General features: G+C 41.3%; 2 protein-coding genes across 6 annotated transcripts; one reads left to right on the forward strand and one right to left on the reverse strand.

The window, feature by feature from the left end:
- Positions 1 to 748: 748 nt before the first annotated feature.
- LOC141773237 (uncharacterized) lies at positions 749 to 5,450 on the forward strand. The gene is made up of 6 exons (XM_074645069.1): positions 749 to 1,640; positions 1,760 to 1,822; positions 1,909 to 1,988; positions 2,086 to 2,216; positions 2,299 to 2,365; positions 2,454 to 5,450. The coding sequence occupies exons 1-6, from the start codon at positions 1,567 to 1,569 to the stop codon at positions 2,531 to 2,533; spliced, it is 495 nt and encodes a 164-aa protein (XP_074501170.1). The 5' UTR covers positions 749 to 1,566; the 3' UTR covers positions 2,534 to 5,450.
- Positions 3,429 to 17,103, reverse strand: h6pd (hexose-6-phosphate dehydrogenase (glucose 1-dehydrogenase)). 5 transcript variants are annotated; one of them, XM_074645016.1, is made up of 5 exons: positions 16,982 to 17,103; positions 7,125 to 7,791; positions 6,911 to 7,028; positions 5,778 to 6,047; positions 3,429 to 5,670 (listed from the first exon to the last, which is right to left on the reverse strand). In XM_074645016.1, the coding sequence occupies exons 2-5, from the start codon at positions 7,764 to 7,766 to the stop codon at positions 4,325 to 4,327; spliced, it is 2,376 nt and encodes a 791-aa protein (XP_074501117.1). In that variant the 5' UTR covers positions 7,767 to 7,791; positions 16,982 to 17,103; the 3' UTR covers positions 3,429 to 4,324. The 5 variants fall into 5 exon arrangements, with proteins under 5 accessions (XP_074501117.1, XP_074501107.1, XP_074501126.1 ...); XM_074645006.1 differs by lacking the exon at positions 16,982 to 17,103 and adding an exon at positions 14,461 to 14,630; XM_074645025.1 differs by lacking the exon at positions 16,982 to 17,103 and adding an exon at positions 9,147 to 9,263.
- Between the last annotated feature and the right edge of the window lie 234 nt (positions 17,104 to 17,337).

Genomic DNA, 17,337 nt, shown 5'->3' on the forward strand with positions numbered 1-17,337 from the left:
ATAGGCCTCAACATCCATAAAGGAAAAAGTAAAGTCCTCAAGGTCAACACAACCAGTGAAGACTCAGTGACCTTGGAGGGAACAGCACTGGAAGAAGTAGAAGCCTTTACATACCTCGGTAGTGTCATCAATAAACAGGGCGGAACGGATGCAGATGTCAGAGCCAGAATCGGCAAGGCAAGGGCTTCATTCATACAACTAAAGAACATCTGGAGCTCCAAAGAAATCAGCCGGCGGACAAAGCTCAGACTCTTCAACTCCAACATTAAACCAATACTCCTCTATGGTTCAGAGACGTGGAGGACAACAAAGACCACAACAACAAAAGTACAAACATTCATAAACAACTGCCTGAGGCGCATCTTAAACATCCACTGGCCGGATACCATCAGTAACAATGATCTTTGGCAAAGAACAGGTCAAAAACCTGTTGAAGAAGAGATCAGGAGAAGGAGATGGGGATGGATTGGCCATACACTCCGGAAACCCGGTACCAGCATCACCAGGCAGGCCCTTAGATGGAACCCACAAGGCAAAAGAAGGAGAGGCCGGCCCAAGAACACCTGGCGCAGGGACCTTGACACGGACATCACACAGAGCGGGCTGACATGGAAACAACTGGAGAGGAAAGCCCAGGACAAAAGACTCTGGCGGACTGTGGTCAACGGCCTATGCTCCACAAAGGAGCGAAAGGCTTTGAATGAATCACAGTGTGAACGCACTTATGCACTCAAAATAGTAAGTGTAAGTACGGAAGTACGCGGATTGGAAAACACTGAAGGCGTTCCTTCAACAGATTTCACAATGGCGGGCGCGTCACAAACTTTCTAATTTTACAGCTAAACCGTGCACTACAAGATGATTCTGAAAACATTTGAGGAGAGAAATAGGCATTAATGTAACATAATATTGATTCATATTTGATCAGCGCTGCCTAGTTTGACCGTTTGGTCGGAGTTTGCGAGTGATTGACAGCCGGCTCTCATAGACAGCAGCTGGACAGCGGACCTCAAATCAGCTCTTACTGCTTGTTTTCCTCCGGTCTGTGAAATCTTGCAGATGCCATTAGGAGCACCAGAGGACATCGGAGGACACCGGAGGACACAGAGGCACATGATTTTTTTCAGGTTACATGTTTAATGTACTACTGTCACGATATAGCGACCGTTTTGTAAAAATAACTTTTTTTAATCATATTTACTCCAATCTCGCTGGACGTTTCATTGCGTGTCCATATGGGGAGATATGTTGTCGCCTGCATCTATTTGGCACATGCTAAGGAGGGGCAATAGAGGGCTTCATTGTTAGATTTTATGAGTATATTGCATATTTAACACTTTAATACTGCCAGCTTTGATCAAACACATAACCTAATCTTCAAGCTTAAATTTATGTGCAGATGTTGAGCTCCCAGGGAATACAATATGCAGCAGAAGTCTCTGTACACGTGCAGCGTGAAACACAATCCTTCGTCCGGCTCACATTTAGAGCTGTTGGCAGTTCTTCAGGTGAACACGTCCATCAGGAGTAGTGTTACAGTATAGTCGGCCTGAGTGTGTAACATCCATGTTTCTCTACATGCTGATCTTCATGGCGTATCATAGCAGCAGATGGATACCAAAGAATCAGAGGTTAAAATTGTAAGTGCTGTTTTTCATAAGTCATGTTTCTGTTTTGATCGGATACAAAAATACCATGTGTGTTAATTCAAACTGTCATTGCTACAGGTTATACTACTTGTGTTTTATTCCATTTGTAGTCAAATAGTGAATGCAGTGTTTGCGGCGCTCGTCCTGGTCCCTCAGCTCTACGTCATGGGAAGGTAACTAGGACACAGGTGATGGCATCGAGCAGCAGAGCTCATGGGTAATTTGTACAACGTGACGTTAAACACTTTTTTGTTTAAAGGCCAACATCCTCAAGATACTGCAGGCAGCCCCTTCTGAACAACCTGTCAGCCTCGATCGCCTTGTCCTTCGTAGCTTCAGGTAAATCCCATCACATCAGACACATTTCAAAAACATGCATAACATACGACAAGCAAAAAAAGGATTAATACGGACATAACTTCAACTCTTTCAATAGGTTTTTCGGTGATATTCACATTGATAGACCCAGTTCCTCAGAGCTTGTGGGCCTCCTATCATGTGTTTGGGCTGCTGACATGCGGACAAGGACTATGCACTGCCATCCTGACTCTGAGAGCAGCAGCATGTGTAAGACAAAGACTGATGTGTTATCATGAAGTTCTATGGAGAAACTGCAGCATCAAAATGATTTACGTATGTATATTCACAGGCCAAAACCACCCCTGAGCTGTACTACATGTCCCTTATTCTAACTGTCGCTTCTATTTTCAGTACAGGTGAAGTACATTTCCTCTAAATTATATGGGCTCATTCATACACTGGATCTTCTGTTCAAAGGAATAACACCTGCTTGTGTCTGTTCAGGGTTTTTCTTGGTGAGAGGACGACTCTGGTTGACTAACAGGAAGCTTGTGACGGACCCGAGCAGAAACAATGAGCAGTAAAAGCAGTCCAGCTGTCCCACGTTGACATCTGATACTCAACGTAATTAAGATTTCATGAGGTTTCCATGCCACCGGCCGCTGGTAACTTTAAACCATGGGAAAGAGACTTAATCCTTCTCACTCTTTAATGCCCACTTCAGAACAAACCTCATCAAACAGGTGTTTGTCTCAATTTTTAAAGCTGTTTGCTTTTTATTTGTTGGACATTTGTTTCATGTAACAGTCATAGAAAGCTAGTAAATATGTACTTTACACTGTAGATTCAGTGTATAATTATCATTACAGTACTGAATGTGATTTTTTTTCCTCATTGAAAATTAAAGCAACAGATTATAGCAGGAAAATTAAAAGGTATTGTTTCAATTTCAATCAGTTTGTAACTTTCAAACCGTATGAGCCAAATTTTAAAACAACTGGAAAATTGGAATGAAAATCAAAACACATGTAGGAAATAATTTAAAGGTGCTAAATACGGGATTGGTAGGATTTGTGTTGCCTCTCAACGGCTCTCTACAAGGTGACGGTGAGCCTGCGGGAGAGCGACTTCATTCTCTGTTCAGGTAGACATTACTCCTCAATATCTTTACATAGAAAATAGATGTTTGATGCTATATTAATGCTCTTGATATCGAATTTAGCACCTTCAATATTACATCACCTTAGATGCATCACCAAGCCAATGTGATGCATCCAAGTGCTCACCTTACAGTGCATGAGAACATATTTTGTAGATGTATTTACAGTACATCAGACTATTTTTCAGTCTCTTTTAAAATTGTTCTTCACAGACTTATACTGTTGTTTTGTATGATATGCGGGACATTGTCTCCTCTCTTCAGCTGAAACACTAACGCCCATCAAGATGGATCAAACAAAGGCACAATAACACAACTGCTGAAACTCAGTAGCACTTTAATTCAAAGGATTATAAATCAACCTATTGATTGAAATAAAGCTGCTCCTGTTTGGACTCCATGTATAAAAAGCACCTAAAGACCACCGGTATTGAATTTTCTAAGTGGAATGTGAATGGGTCAGGAATGTGCTTTTTTTAATTTTTTATTAGTGAAGCACCAAATATCTTGAATTACCTGATACATTTCAATAACAAACGTTTGTATTTCTGTTATTAACATACAAAGACAATATATTATTAATGGGACCAGTCACACTCGCTCTTTATTAACTCACCGATGACATTTTAAGTGGGTGACTGCCTCTCAAAAATATAAAAACATACAATCAAGTGTAGTAATTACACAGTGAACAGCCTATCTGCAAGTTCACAAAATCACCTGAGATCATACTAGGGCTGACCCGAATGCTTCCAAATCAGTATTTGAATGCTTCATTTATTTTTTTTATTTATATGTAAGTATGTAATAATAAAGTATAAATCCACATCTACAGACAGACAGAAGAACAGCGTTGTGCCGCGAAGCTTTGACTACCTTCGAATATTTCTAACTGAAGCTTCGAAGCCTAAAAAATGGTATTCGGGACGGCCCTAGATCATACAAGCACTTAGATTATAAGTAAATATGTTTTTCTGTTTGTTGGAATTTGTTTTTGGCACCAGATGTTTACGACATCAGATATGCATATAGTGCTACATACCCTGTACTTTGTAAACTAGACACGTATACTTGTATTTGTCTAGATTTCCACTAATCTCACACATGATTGGGCTTCGATAAACCATAAAAAGTCTGCATATGCATTTCACACACACTGTCCAATTAAAGCAGCTCCAACAAACATGTGTCTGATTGAAAGTTAGGAATGTAATTCCTATCCTAAAAGTGCATCATAGTCTATATACCAAACGAGTCTGCCGTCGGCAGGATTCACCCCGGTGACAGGCCACTTGTCTGGGTTGTCCTTCACTCGGCTCAGCTGGGTGATCAGTTCATGCTTGCCTTTGCCCATCACTAAAAGAGCAACCGTGCGAGCTCGGTTAATGGCACTGAAAGTGAGGCTCATGCGTTGGTGAGGCTTGACGGGGCTCTCGGTGAGGGCCACCAGACGCTCCCCAAGTTCACCCGCTTTACTGCCAGGGAACAGAGAGGCCGTGTGGCTGTCGTAGCCGACTCCCAGCAGTACAAAGTGGAAGCTGGAGCCGTTGACTAACTTGCTGAGATCGTTCTCGTACAGCAGCGCTCCTCCGTCCTCCTCCACACATAGACGCTGGTTGAGCTGCACTGGCATGGGGTGGATGTTGTAATAGGGGATCCTCACGTGTTGCAGCAGATGGTCGTGCAGGTTGTGGAAGTTCGACTCCAGTTCGGTCAGCGGCACACATCGCTCGTCCACCATCCACACATGGGTGTCCCTCCAGGGGAAGGAGAAGTGGTGCAGAGCCAACCTGTGGAACAGAGCGAGGGGAGAGGACCCACCAGAGAGGGCGAGATGGAAAACACCACCCTCGCGCACCGCTGCCTCTGCCGCTTCCTGAATGTCTGCAGCGAGCCTCTCCACCAGCTCCTCGGCCCAGGCCGACACCATGTCAGCACTACGAAATTTGCCCTGCGTCACCTGGAAACCGTTTGCTGACATGGCACCCATCTGATCGGGGCTGATTATCACCACCTCGCTGTTGTAGCCAATGTTTTTCCCTTTCACATGGACATCCAGCATGTCTCCGTTGTCGGCACCCCCGGGGTAAATGCGGGGTAAAGTGCTGGCTAGGCTACTGAGCAGTGGTGTCCATAAGCCCCAGGAAGCCAGCAGGTTTTCAGCACTAATGAAACTATTCTTACGTCCAGCAAAAATGTGAGAAATAAGTTCTGAGTAGGCTTCCCTCTGCTCTGTTGGAGTTTGCACATAATAGTCTGAAATAGGTAAACCTAGAATATTGACATCTTTATGCTCCGTCACTTCCTTCCACTCACCGTCCTTTAAAACTGGCCTGAATAAATTCTTACTCACAAGAATTGCTGGATATTGAAGGCTGCCATGCCCAAAGTAGAACACTATCTGTTTGGGCTTGCAGTGAACGCTGTTGTGGTTCTGAAGACAAAAGATGTCATTCTTGAAAAGTATGCGTGCATATCCCACCCGTTCATCTAACATCTTCCCTGAGATCAAAAGAATTGGCACACCTTCATACTGGGCGTCATCGATGTGCGCCAACACAGCTGAAAGACACAAACAGGATCACTTATTAGAAGAACTATTTGTGTTGTATAGCAAGTGTTTTGCAACAGTAGAAGAACACATCGTGATTAAAAAGAAAAGCTGTCACCTGCATATGTTGGTGTGAAACTGACATGATGTTTTGTGTTATTCATCTCCTGTTGAACTGCTGTTTTGTATGCTTGGTACTGGCCGACCACAGCTTGATCTTTTCCTAAAGGCAGCAGAGAACGGAAGATCTGCAGCTTGTTTTGTAGGATTTCTTCGCTGCTGCTCAGATTCATGGGAAGCCTCGTGGTCAACAGGGTCATGACCTCAGTCAGGTGGTTCTGTAGCACATCTCTGATCACCCCGTATTGGTCATAGAAGGGAATACGACCTTAAAGACACAAACACATGATTGTTTGTTAAGAATTCTTGCAAGTTGTTCATATCTCAAAACACTTAAAAGGTCTAGTGTGTAAGGTGTGTGTCTGGTGACATCTAGCTGTGAGGTTGCAGATTGCAACTAAATGTTAAACCTGCAGTAGGCAGAATGTTTTTGGCATCATTGGACAAAAAATCCATAATAACCTTTCAGCATATTGTAATTCAAGTGTTCTGAGAGAAAACTAGACTTCTGCACCTCATCATGGCTCTGTTTTCAGGATTTAGAAAATCTAGCCCATGACGGGAGACTTTGGCCAATCACAGGTCATTTCAGAGAGAGAGCGCATTCCTATTGGCTGTGCTTTGGCTGGTGGGCGGTGCTTGGTATTTCCTCAACTGATCTCAACATGGCGGCCGGGTCACAAACTTTCTCATTTTACAGCTAAAGAATACACTACAAGATGTTTCTGAAAACATTAGAGGTGGGAAATAGGCATTACAGTAACAGATTATTAATTCATATTTGATCAGCGCTGCCTAGTCTGACCATTTGATCGGAGTTCGCGAGTGATTGACAGCCAACTCAGCTGGATGGCAGGCTCCAGCTTGGCTCTAATTGGTTGTTTTCCTCCGGTCTGTGAAATCCTGCAGATGTCATTAGGAGCACCAGAGGACATCAGAGGCACATGATTTTTTTTCAGATTACCTGCCTCATGCACTACCGTCAGGATATAGTGACCGTTTTATAAAAATAACTTCATAAAAATCACATTTGCTCCATTTCTACCCACTGCAGCTTTAACTAAATGTTTACTCCTAAATGTTACACACTGTTCCTTTAATTACAACATTATCAACGCAATTTTTAATCACCTTTAACATCGAGGGTCTCTTTCATTATGATCTCCACTCTGTCGATGTGGTGCTTGTTCCAGATGGGATCCAGAAACTTCTTGTTCTCTATTCTGAATGGAAGTATCTTTGCAACCACCTTTTCACAAAAAGCAGAGAAACATACCATGAAATCAAACAATCTACAATTACAGAGTCATGGGTGACAGGCACACACTGTGTAGGATTTCCTTACCTGCTTCCCCAGGTAATGGTCAATTCTGTACATCTCTTCATCCTTCAAGGAGCTCCCAAGCTGAGTTGCAAGTACCTGAGCACTCCTGTAGTCATGTCCGAAAGGTTTCTCTAGCACCACCCTCAGCCACGCCCCGCCGGTCGGCCTGCAAGTATTATTTATCTTATCAGCAATATCTGCATAAGCAAATGCTGGTACTGAGAGGTAGAAGAGCCTCCCTGCCTCCGCTATTCCCTCTTGTTGAAGCTCTCGCTCAATGTGCTTGGCCAGCTCCTGGTAGTCCTCTAGGGTCTTCAGCTGTCGATATTGTGCGAGTCGCAGGAACTGCTCTCTCAGCAGAGCGCAGCGCTCCTGTGATGCATCCTTTGAGCAGGACACCGCCTTTAGGATCTCAAAGAAGACCGGTGTGGCCTGGTCGGCAGGTGACAGTCCTCCGGCGTGGAAGGAGAATGTGTTTCCGCTACTGATCTGGTTAACGTACAGCTCGAAGAAGCCTTGCCACAGGTACTTCTTCGCCAGGTCACCTGTTCCTCCCACTATCACCACCGAAACATGGCCGGGTCTCTGTGCCTCCGTTTTCTCCTCGCCATTTCCTCCCTGGGCACACAGAGTGACCAGAAGCAGGACCACAGTCCCAAACATGCTCTGGTCCTAACCGTCCAAACTCCTGTATGAACACAGGAATGAGACATATTACATGTAGGCAATTATCCAGCACCACGGAGCAAATAAGACATCGTATCAAAGCTAAACATATGATCCGACACCAAGCATTACATGTTTGTCTGTAGGGTTGCAAATAACGATTATCTTTTACTACCGATTAATCTGCAGATTATTTTCTTTGATTGCTTGTTTTATCTATAAAATGAAATAGTGAAACATGTCTATAATAATGTGGTGTAATGTATTCAAATGTCTTTTATCTGACCAACAGTCCAAAACCCAAAGATGTTCAGTTTATCACCACATATGACAAAAAAAAGCAGCAATCTATCACAATCAAGAGAGCAAATCTTTTGCATTTGTGGCAATCTATCATCAACAACAATCAAGTTGCTGATCAATATTCTGTCGATCAACTAATTGAATGATCAGCCAATTTTTTCAGCTCTAAATGTTTGTGATAAAAAAGCAAATTAAACATGAAGGTCGCTCTGTCCCCAAAACTAAATGAAATAGACTTTGCCTTAAGAATTCCACAAGCTACAACTGAGAAATAAAGTCCCATTCACATTTTTATCAGTGTACACATGCAAAAAGATACTGCTGTATTTCTTTTGCAATGTGAAAAATCCATAAACATAGAACAACTAAACTTAAAAGTCACATTTAAACATCAACAAGAGCCAATATAGATAATAATTTGAACACTATGAAAGTAAAAAAGTTAATATAGCCATGAAATATACTGGAACTTACACAAATCTCCAAAGAAAAAATAGATAAGCAATAAATGACTCTCCAGCTGTCAAGTCCCTTGAGAGAGCTGGTGATGGTGTGCAGTAATATTGTCATGAGCGTAATGATGAGTGGTTAGTATACTGGCGGAGCAGGGGAGTAGACTTTGCACTTTGCTCAGGGGCATGGAGCTTCCCAAACTGTTCTACTGTTGATAAAGTGAGTGCTGGGAAGTCTGATCAACTCGATGATTTTGAAATGACCCAAAGGTAATGTATTTAGCAAGATAGGAACGGCTGCAGCAAAGGCAAAATCTTCAGTCAGATATTTGGGAGGGGGATAAGTGAGAAAAAAGTGTGTTCAATAAAACTCAGAACACGCACACAAAAGACACAGAGTTGTAGGGACTGTGTGCCAAGACAACTGCGTCAGTTCACAGCAACACAATTTAGTGATCACTCAAATACACACCCAGTTTTCAAAAGAAAAGTGACAGAGTGAAACGCAAATCTCCTCAAGCTTGTTACACTTAAAAACACCCGACCAGATGTGGCCAATCAACAACAACAGCGGTTAACATGTGTATTAGTGATGCTGCGATTTAAACAGATTACATTTTACCTGTGTAGGCCTGTGAGTGATGCAGAATGGCCAAAAACTACACCTGTGTGCTGCTGTCTGAGGAAATCAGTAAGCAATCAAAAAATATATAATGCCTTGTAAGGGAGTTAAAGAATCTAAAAAAAAATCAATTCTGCATTTGGCAAGCAACCAGTACAGAGAGGCCAGTATTAAAGCAATATCGAGTCAATGTTGGGCAAGAGAGTAAAGCTCGCTCTGATTTAACTGCTGTCATTTATTGAAGGCATCAGGGTCCCAATAGTTTCAAAGATTTGCAGCCGAAGTTATCTGGACACCATGTCTGGTCACACATATATATATATATATATATATATATATATATTTTTTTTTTGTTTATATTGAATGCATTGTGCAAAAAATGCAATCTTGCTCTTAAACCTGCAGTGGGCAGAACGTTTTTGGCATCATTGGGCAAAAGTTCCATAATAACCTTTCAGCATATTGTAATTCAAGTGTTCTGAGAGAAAACTAGACTTCTGCACCTCCTCATGGCTCTGTTTTCAGGCTTTAATAAATCTAGCCGTGACGGGAGACTTTGGCCAATCACAGGTCAGTTCAGAGAGAGAGTGTTCCTATTGACTGTTCATTCAACGGAGGCAGCTGTCAATCAATCGTGAACTCCAATCAAACGGTCAAACTAGGCAGCGCTGATCAAACATGAATCAATATTCTGTTACTGTAATGCCTATTTCTCTCCTCAAATGTTTTCAGAAACATCCGGAGTTCGCGAGTGATTGCCAGCTGCTCAGAGACGGTAGGCTCCATCTCGGCTCTGATCGGTTGTTTTCCTCCGGTCTGTGAAATCTTGCAGATGCCATTAGGAGCACCGGAGAACACAGAGGCGTGTGTCTCATGCACTACTGTCAGGATATAGTGACCGTTTTATAAAAATAACTTTTTTTAAATCATATTTGCACCAATTCTACCCACTGCAGCTTTAACTGGAAAAGCTTCAGGCTTTTTGCGTCATCAGACTTTGATGCGTAAAATCGGTGGAGTTCCACTTTAAACCACATCTTGAAATGTTAATGTCTGAAAAAGGTCAAAACTGCTCAGGGAAAATTATGCACCTGTAATCGGTCCTTCAATTGTGGAATCCCCATTCCCATCCGAAACAAAAGAGTTAAAGGGTAGGCGGCATGATGAAAATAAAAATACTCATGGTAAAGTCCTAACTTTGACCTTTTGACCATTTTTTTTTTCATGCCTAACTTTTCATGTACATTTTTCTTGGGCTTCAATATTCAATTCATTCAACATCTGGAGCATATAAGGTATTATAAAGGATATGAGAACAGGCAAACAGAGTAGAGTGGTGCAGGAATGACTCCTGAAACCCAGTGTTCATTTGTGAAGATTATCTTGCTGAACAAAACATGTATCATAAACATGTCTATCACATAGCTTATTTCTTGCGATAATCCAAAATCCAATGGAAACATACCATTGGCGTTTTGTCGAGGGAACCAGGGCGATGCTAGCTTCCTGGTTGGCCGACAAAAATATGTCATCCCTGCACCACTCTATTGGAGTCAGAGGTAAATTCTTCTCAAGGCACTTACTGAACTCTACTCACTACAATGTGTAAAACAAAATGCAAATGGGACACGAACACACATTTCAAATGATCAGTGTCTCGGTGTAGATAATATGTCTTCATTACTACCTTCACTGACATTTGTTATATGAAAAACCACCACAAAAAGTGAGGAATCTCAGTTTGTGTCAGCTGTATTTTTGCAGCTGCGTAGCATTATAGCGCTATAGTTAAAGCCGAGGTCTAGATGTTATAAACCTGATTAATGACAGAGGACATTTTATTTTCCCCTCTCTCTCTCTAAGTAGACTGAAAATTGTACACGTTGAACAGGACACCCACGGTATGACGCTCATTTTATGACTGGATGCAACATCTGGAAACCCTGCATTACACATTCATGTTTGCACAGCGACAACGCAAACAGCAAAGGCCACCTCATGAGTGCTGACTGTTTCAACAACAGCTACATTTTAGGTTGGATTTACTTTGTTAAAGATTACTGCAGACAAAATACCTGTTAGTTTTTTTTAACAATACAATAACACTTGTCACATGTTATATGAATATTATTAAAATACACAGGGCAGCTGGAAAATGTTATCGTAATTTAATGAGAATAAAGTCATACTATTTCAAGAAAAAAAAGTCATAATATTACGAGAATAAAGTCATAACTTTACGAGAAAAAAGTCGTAATATGACGAGAAAAAGAGTCATTTCCTCCTCCACAATAGAGGCAATTTCCCCCAGGTCTGTGTGGTTCTTTCTTCGGAATAAAAGCAGTTTCTTGCACAATCTTTTCAAGGTCCTGATACTTATTAAGTATTATTTGTGAAACCTATACTAAAGTATAACTTCACAAGATGCTCCACATTCCTCATTTTCACACAGACGACACACTGCTCTATTTCCCCTCTAAAATAACACGTAAAATTACTTCTTTATAATATTATGACTTTATTCTCATAATACTCCAACTTTTTTTCTGGTAAACCTATGACTTTATTCTTGTAATCTTATGACTTTATTCTCGAAATCTCAGATTGCTGTTTTTTTTGCTCAATGTGGCCCAAATACTCTGTCGTACTTTTTAACCTACATACCACTTGTACTCTTATCTCTTCCTCTATTGGCTTCCAGGCGATTACTTTTTCTGCTTATTTCACTGCAGGAATCAATTCAGTGGCATATCATCTGAAAAGACACTATCTTCATTCAGCATTTGAGTTAATTCCCGTGCAGCTTTTCCCCAGACTTTATCCAGTTAATTCCAACACATGACTCCTGCTCAATCAGAAGCTGCTTTTATTTTCTATCAGCGTAGAAAATCTTCCCTCAAACCACATACACGGTCCAAATTGACTCATCCATCCATCCATCCATCAAACTTGCCATGCAGAGTGAGCCAAAAAGGGCATCTTCTCTACTCCTTAAGGGGCCGTCACACATGACCCTCAACTGACCACTGACCTTTATTCTGGCGAAATGGAAATTTCCTCAAGGAATTTCTTAGCAATTAAACATCAGCGTGCCAACTTCCAAGCAAAACCACATTAACCAGTACACACATGTACAATGATGACGTGTCTAAGGACTGAGCAGCTTTGTTGATCACTGAAGAAAGCACTGCAGGGATGAGGCTGCATCCTGTTTGAATCTTTGTGGTCACATTTGTCACACCCAAGTGGTCTGCAGTAAATAACATGAGTCTTCTGCCAGGGATGTTTGAACTATTCACTCATTATCATAAGAAACTGGTGAGCCCATTCGACTGTCCTGCTTTGTGACTAATAATCATTAACCTTCACTTCCAACCACAGACTGTAAAACCACTTTTCCTTGACGGAAAACGTCATGAGGTCAAGGACAGATGTGAAGGAGACTTAAAACAAAACATTTGCGGTGCTAAGACAAGCCGACTGCACAGTCACTGCACTTAAACGACGCAACTTTATTTATAACACATAGAAAATGAGTAGGCTACAGTGACTAACTCAATGCTGTACCATTCAAGTAGGAGTTCAGGTTTAGGCATTTTACGGGAACAGTATGATGTCAGTCTGGGCTGGACCGTTCAGGGTGTACAAGTGTAACGGGAACCGCGGCATTTTTCTTGACGAAAAACAATCACCAGTTCTATTCATTTTTAATTACTGGTATGTTTTAATTGAGCTGCATTTATATAGCACTTTCCTAGTCACTAGCGACCAGCTCAGAGCTCTTTACAACACAAGCCAGCATGTGCAGTGCCCAGGGACACTATTACAGTCACGGTGACTCTAATATAATTATTATCAGAAATGTTAACACAAAATTGAATCCCATCATCCCTGATCTGTGAGGTAAATGTGGAACAAAGGGCATCGTATTTCATTGCCTATGGGACTGCCCAACTATCCAAGCTTTCTGGATAGAAGTTTTGGATATTCTAGCATATGTTACAGACCCTGATCCCAAATTGGGAAATTATTGTTACAGCAGCAGGTTATCTAAGCAATGCACAGGAACAGTACATAAAATGTACATGTCAATCCTAAAGAAATATAGCCAAAGAATACAAAATATAAAGAATACTGGAATACACTATAAATATACCTGACTACTACAACAAGCATAATTAAATCTAAATTATAAAAACAGAATAACCCACTATATACATTAGCAAGTGTGTCCAAGTTACAGTGTTTTGTTTTTTAATAAAAAATAATTGAGGTAGTAAATGTGCAAATGTAGCTGAGCAAAATTCAACATGTGCAAGAATATTACAGACTAAAACAGGATGGAGTTTGGTTGAGACAGAAACTATGGAGTTGAGGGTTCTCTGTTAGACAGAGGTGAGGTGTTGTAGAGAGTTAATGTATGTATTGCCCTGTCAAAACATAGTATAATTAGAAAGCGCCTTGTGCCTTGTGTTTGTTTGTCTGAATGTTTTCTGAAACACTGGAGAAGTTATGTTGAAAACTCAATAATTACACTTGGGTTTTTGTTTTAATGATAACCCAAGCTTGTGTGCAAGGCTTGTTAGTGTGTCAGCCCCTGACCCTCACAGAGGGTGTACCACCACACTGATCAGCTGGAAACACAAACAACACACATGTCCAGTTCAAGAGGGTCCCTGAACGCATCATGTTCACACGTGTTGCACTAGATCCTGAACCCCCCTCTCACTGTCACTGTAGTCTCACTAACAACCAAGAAACAGAATAGCACAACTTGAGGGTATTATTTCTCGGTGTCAGGCGTTTCAAACGTGTGATAAACACGTCACTATCTAAACATTATCTAAACATTATCTACACATTAGCTGCGGGAATGAAGGCAGCATCAGTAGAACGTTAACTAACGTTAACCAACCGCTCTGGGCTCGTGAACGTCCGTTAGCGTCATAATGTTATCTCAAACACGGTGGAGTCAATGTAAACTATATGTTGAGCAACTCTAACGACACACACTCGTTAGTATTTAACGTTACAAGTCATTCCCCCGTAGTGGTTTACTCTACAGGACACACACCGACAGATGAACGGCGGGGAGACGTTTAACCAACGGTTAACCAACGGTTCACCAACGGTTCCACCTGCTACTGTTGGTTAGCTGTCTAACTCCACTTCCGCTAACAGTACTAACACACACTGCTACACAACTCCTATATCTGCGACTGCAATATGGACAAACTGTTCATAAGACTAAAGCACGGAGAAACACACGCAGCGGCTGCTGACAGACAACGTACAGAGTTAATTGGATACCAACCTGCCCCGTGGTGGCATCAACGGTACCGTCACCACCGTCAACTAACGCTTCCTGCCCCACGTCACGTGATGACGCGGGGCTGCTGCTCATCCTGCAGGCTGCTGATGGAGGCTGAGAGTCTGTAGTTTATAAACCTGGAGGTCTGGGAACTCTACATTGTTGCACTCTTAATAATTAGTTTAAGATTAAATTGATTATTGAAAACTTTAAAAAAAACACCATATTTGGAATATTTTCCCCCAATCCCCTGTTTGATTCAGTTAGGTCAGGGGTCAGGGGTCAGCAACCTGCAGCTCTTTAGCCCCTCTCCAGTGGCTCCCTGTGGATTTTTAAAAATGGAAATGAATAACTGTTTTTTGTTTATATTTTAATTTGTATTTATCATTGTTGTAGGTCTATGGTACGACGGAGTATTAGGGCCACATTGAGGGAAAAAAATACATCTGAGATTTCGAGAATAAAGTCATAGAAGTAGTCATTTTACTGGTTATTCTCTTTTTTTTCTCTTTTTTTTTCTTGTAATATTACAACTTTTTTTCTCGTAACATTACGACTCTTTCTCGTTAAGTTATGACTTTATTCTCGTAATATTGCAACTTTTTTCTCGTAAAGTTACAACTTTTTTCTCATAATATTATGACTTTATTCTCGTAATATTAAAACTTTTTTTTCTTGTAAAGTTATGACTTTATTCTCGTAATATTACAACTTTTTCTCATAATATTATGACTTTATTCTGGAAATCTCAGATGTTTTTTCCCTCAATGTGGCCCTAATACTCCGTCGTACATTTGCACTTTGGCCCTCACTGCATTAGACTTATATACTATATACTTAGACTATAAACTGTGTTACCTTCATCACAATGCTCAAATGTTTTGCGGAAAATATAGTAAAGAAAGAAAGAAAATAGCTGGGTGTCTGGCCAGAAGGTGCTGTGGAGATAAGCCAATATGACTGTAGCCTACAGTATTATAGCCTTTGACACAGCTCAAAGCCCTGACTATATATAGGCCTAGGTCAGAACCACAACAGCCTATGACTTCTGTAAACTAGCTTGCTCTCTTCTTGGTGAAAGAAAGTAAGAATTAAGTTGTTACACTACATTTTTGAATGATTTCAGGTGTAGAGGTTGTTCCTTTAACACATGTTGTGTTGTAAATTAACTCCAATGTGCAAAATAAAATATGAATATGTAAAACTGGCACAGTCAGTTCAGAATGATAATTGTACTGTATTATATACACTGTAGATATTAGATTGATAATTGATTGATATTAAGTAGATTTGACATTGTGGATTTGGATTTAAAGTAGCCTTATGGTACATGTCCACGGGGGCGTATTTTATCGCAAGGGATCGCCTCGTTTCCCAGAATTGGACACTTGATGGGCTGCCACTAGACAGTAGGCACTATGCACCTGATTGGATGAACGCTTTCCCTCATGGGCTGCTGCTCCCAGTTTCAACCCGGAACCAACATGGCGGCTCGTTTGAAAACTTTCTTTTCTTGTATCACGAAAAAAATAGTTTACTGAAATGTGTTTCTGAAAACATTTTATGCGAGAACTAAGACATGCAGTTGCTGAATCTGTCTTTATTTTGGATCGACAACGCTTAGTTTAAAAGTTTCTCGGAAGTTTCCAGAGGCGGCGAGTCGCACTGGATGCCCGGGATTTGCATAAAGTAGCCTATACCACAACTTTATGCAAATGAGGAGCGGCTAGTGTGACGCCCCGTCTCGAATCGAACCGCCACGCTACCAGAATACATTGCACGGCTGCTTACATAGACAATGAATGGGAAGCGTGGAAAGGACGGAGCCTGTGGACACATAATAGACCAAAGTAGTGGATGGGGCCCTCAATGCACGTTGTTCTCCTCACCGTTTAATCCTGTCTTTCTCTGCAAAGTTTGAAAGTCTATACGCCTACTTTCAGGGAATATCAGTGTAATTTAAGTCAAAGCAATGTTACAAAACGCTTAACGCGTTTCTCAGTAAAAGAAATATTTTAGTATTAGAGGCCAAATGTAATTTTTACATCTTAAATTAAAAGAGTAAGAGTATAACATGTCTATAATTATTTATTTAGCACATTTAAATGAATTTACTTATGTTGATGAATAATTCACTACTTAGTACACAGTCTTAAATCAGCTGTTAGTGTCCCTGGCTGTTGCCTGCTGTCACTTGGGAGCAGCTGCAGACTGCAGAGTGTTGTACAGGGTAAGAGGGACCTCTGCTGGTGTGTGTGTGGTAGAGCTGCTTTCTACTTGAGTCATTGACTTTTCACAGTCTGAATGAAGCTCATCAATCAAATGCCAGCAGCTCTAAATGCTCCATCTCAACCTGAAAAAATAACAGCTGTCCAGCGCAATGTCAACAAGCTCCAATTTTAAAGAATAAAAAAAGGCAAAAAGAATAACACAAACTGCTGACTTTGAGTGGATAAACATTATCTTCTGTTTGCTCTGCATTGTCCAGCTGTCTCATGACATCACCCTCTGAATCCACACCTACCTCACACAAAGCAGGTGCCCTTTTGGCCACAATAATGATCCGATTGTTGTTGACCACACTGCCAGCCAGTCGCCCCTTCTGGTCCTCCCTTTTCCTCTTCTGAACAGTTGTGGTCGTTACAGCGCAGACCATGACTCAGCAGCTCCATGGCCCCATCTGATACACATAATGTAAGTTAGCAGCTGAAAGTAGAAAATGTAAGGAATGAACTTCTCATCTCGACAACGTGATTTAGTTTAATCCCAAACTCTAACATGGGCCACACACACACACACACACACACACACACACACACACACACACACACACACACACACACACACACACACACCATCCCACATCAATACCTTACAAAC

The sequence above is a fragment of the Sebastes fasciatus genome, chromosome 1 (assembly GCF_043250625.1).
Source record: "Sebastes fasciatus isolate fSebFas1 chromosome 1, fSebFas1.pri, whole genome shotgun sequence".
Taxonomy (NCBI): Eukaryota; Metazoa; Chordata; class Actinopteri; order Perciformes; family Sebastidae; genus Sebastes; species Sebastes fasciatus.